The sequence below is a fragment of the Capsicum annuum genome, chromosome 3 (assembly GCF_002878395.1).
Source record: "Capsicum annuum cultivar UCD-10X-F1 chromosome 3, UCD10Xv1.1, whole genome shotgun sequence".
Lineage (NCBI taxonomy): Eukaryota > Viridiplantae > Streptophyta > Magnoliopsida > Solanales > Solanaceae > Capsicum > Capsicum annuum.
Genome location: NC_061113.1, coordinates 641233 through 644187, shown reverse-complemented (window position 1 = coordinate 644187; position 2955 = coordinate 641233). Strand labels below are relative to the sequence as shown.

The following is a 2955-nucleotide window of genomic DNA, read 5'->3' as shown; positions in this document are numbered from 1 at the left end:
CTTTCGAGGATTATCAATACTGCAAGAATGGTTTTGAGAATGCTCGATACTGGAGATCCGGATACTGAAGAAATGGAGCCGAAATAATAATTACTGTAAGCTATGTTGCTCGGAATCTTTAAAAATGCAGATAGATGTGTGTGTTGGATCCTTCAAAAGTTGTGTATCTTTCGAGGATTCAACGTAGGTGCAACAACATGTCAGGAGAGTACGAGCAACATAGACTATAAGCCACAAAATGCATCTTTTTTATGTTTTTTTTTTTTTTTTAATTATTTCATAAATATATCCCTAGTAAAGAAATAATGGCTCAGTTTATCAAGTTATTGTTATTTATTCTAATATTTATCAATAATTGAGGGATTAAAATGTTATTCTCCCTTTAATGTTGATAGGTCATGATCAAAAAGTTGATTGTTGTTTCTTTTTCTTATAGTGTATATTGATTCTGAATTTATGGACTATGATAATCTCTTGGATATGGATATAGTGGTGGTGGTGGGGTAAGATACTTTGTTGTAAGTTTGGTTTCTTTCTTTTATTTCTTCATTGGGGTTCGGTATTTATTTTGAAGCTCGATTAATTTAGAAATTCAATATCGAATACGACTTCATACACTAAGCTTGAACTCGAGACTTCTAATCGCCGGTCGATTTTTGCCCAGATACAGCACCCGGCCCCGGGCACACCTCGAGAACCGTGCGCTAACACCTATCGAATTAGCTTGAAAACAGTTGGTTCGTACCGTTTTGCCCGTTTGACCACCAAGATGGCTCCATCGACCCCGCTGGACCACCCAGAGTCACTCCACAGCCCATCGGGGCGCCGTTAGTCGATTTTCACGCAGATACAATGCCGGACCCTAGGTCCACCACGAAAACCATAGGCTACACCCACCAAATTGGCCCGAAAACGGTCTGTTCGTGCCATTTCACCCGTTTGACCACCAAAATGGCCCCACCGACCCCGCCGGTCCACCTTGAGCCGCTCCACAGCTCGTTGAGGGGCCGCCGGTCAATTTTCGCCCAAATACGGCACCGGACCCGGGCCCACCCCAAGAACCATGGGCTACACCCACCGAATTGGCCCGAAAACAGCCCATTCAAGCATCACAACTTTTGATAATATGCTTGGAGTAAATTCTTTTGTTGTCAACTTTGAAATACTGCAAAACATCACATAATGTTGTTCTAGCCTTGATGGACAGAGTTACCTGGTACTTGTTGTTGGTGGGAGGTGGCAGGTATCCCGTGAATTTAGTCAAGGTGCATACAAACTGGCCCCGACATCACAGTTATAAAAATAAAAACATCACATAATGTTCTAGAACAAGAATGCTGGTGGGGAGTTTCTTGTTTGCAGTAACTTTTTTATTTGACAGTTTGAACTATGGGAATATCTCATAATGTTTCTAGAACTAAGAGTGTTGGTGAGGATGAATGGAATCATTTTAAACAATTTTGGTGAGAAAAAGATGTTTGCTTAGTTTCTAAAAGATGTTGATATGCACAGAGTTTGTTGATATACATGTCTTGTTCTTCTAGAATATTTTAGTTTTGGTTACGCGCGGCTAAATTAGTTCATGAAAATATAACTCATCTAATGTATTCAAATTTGAATGGATTATCGATTCGCCAATTTACTAACTCAACCTATTTTGATTTTCTTAATTCAACTCATCTAAAAATTGAGTTGCATCACTAATGCATCTTATAATAAGCATTCGCCGAAAACCAAACAATTTCTTTTGACTTCTCATCTAGTGTTCGATGCCTACATTAAGGCCCGACCAAATCATTCATGTCGGAAAGTACTAGCTGAGAGTAAACCGCTCTCTAACAAGGTAATTCCACACTCGATATTCGAACTCAATTGAACTTAAGAACCTGCATTAAGGCCCAACTAAATAATTCGTGCCACGTTGAGAGTAAACCGCACCCTAACAAGGCGATTCCACACTCCATATTTGAACTCAAGAACTTGTATTAAGGCCCGACTAAATCATTCGCATCGGGAAGTCCCACGTTGACAGTAAGGCCCGATTAAATAATTCGCACCACGTTGAGAGAGTAAACCGCTCCCTAACAAGGCGATTCCACAGTCCATATTCGAACTCAAGAACCTGCATTAAGGCCCGACTAAATCATTCGCGTCCGGAATTCCCATGTTGAGAGTAAGGCAGACTAAATCATTCGCATCGGGAAGTCCCACATTGAGAATAAGGCCTGACTAAATCATTCGCATCGGGAAGTCCCACATTGAGAGTAAACCGCTCCCTAACAAGTCGAGTCCACACTCAATATTCGAACTCAAGAACATTGAAGCCCGACTAAATCATTCGCGTCCGGAAGCCCCATGATGAGAGTAAGGCCAAACTAAATCATTCGCGTCCACACTCAATATTCAAACTCAAGAGCTCTGATTAAGAACTCCGCAATACTCGCAACAATTAAACAATCAAGAATGATAAATGCATAAAGCAAACACGACATACAGATTTACATTGGAGAAAAGAAACATTTTTCATTTCAGCTGCCATTTAGAATACAAATATCAAGTTTCTGACCATTAACAAATCAATAAACAGTAAGACCAACAAAAATAATTTAATGAACCATTCATATAACTGTTCTTGTAAACTTTAGGGTAACAAAAAAAAGAGGACAACATAAATCACCTAGAACAACAAGAATAGCCCTTATTTTTTTTCGATCCATCGGTACCATCATTGACCAGGCTAACTCTGTTGACAGATAATTCCGCTTTATACGAGTCAGAATTCAAAACCTTTCTGCTAACACTATTATAGATCTCTCGAATCACAATCTCGAAAGCCTGGTTTACGTTTGTTGAATCGAGGGCAGATGTCTCCATGAAGAACATTCCTTCAGATTCTGCCAGGCTTTTGCCTTCTTCTATGCTCACAGCCCTTATGTTCTCCAAGTCGCATTTGTT

At 40.0% G+C, this 2955-nt stretch overlaps 1 protein-coding gene across 1 annotated transcript; it reads right to left on the bottom strand.

Annotated features, from left to right (window-relative positions):
* Positions 1–2503: 2503 nt before the first annotated feature.
* LOC124885480 (ras-related protein RABA5e-like) lies at positions 2504–2955 on the bottom strand (the record flags this gene model as incomplete). Its single annotated transcript, XM_047408849.1, is given in 1 exon segment — positions 2504–2955. A coding segment is annotated over 1 exon segment (282 nt), but the record flags the coding sequence as incomplete, so codon positions are not given.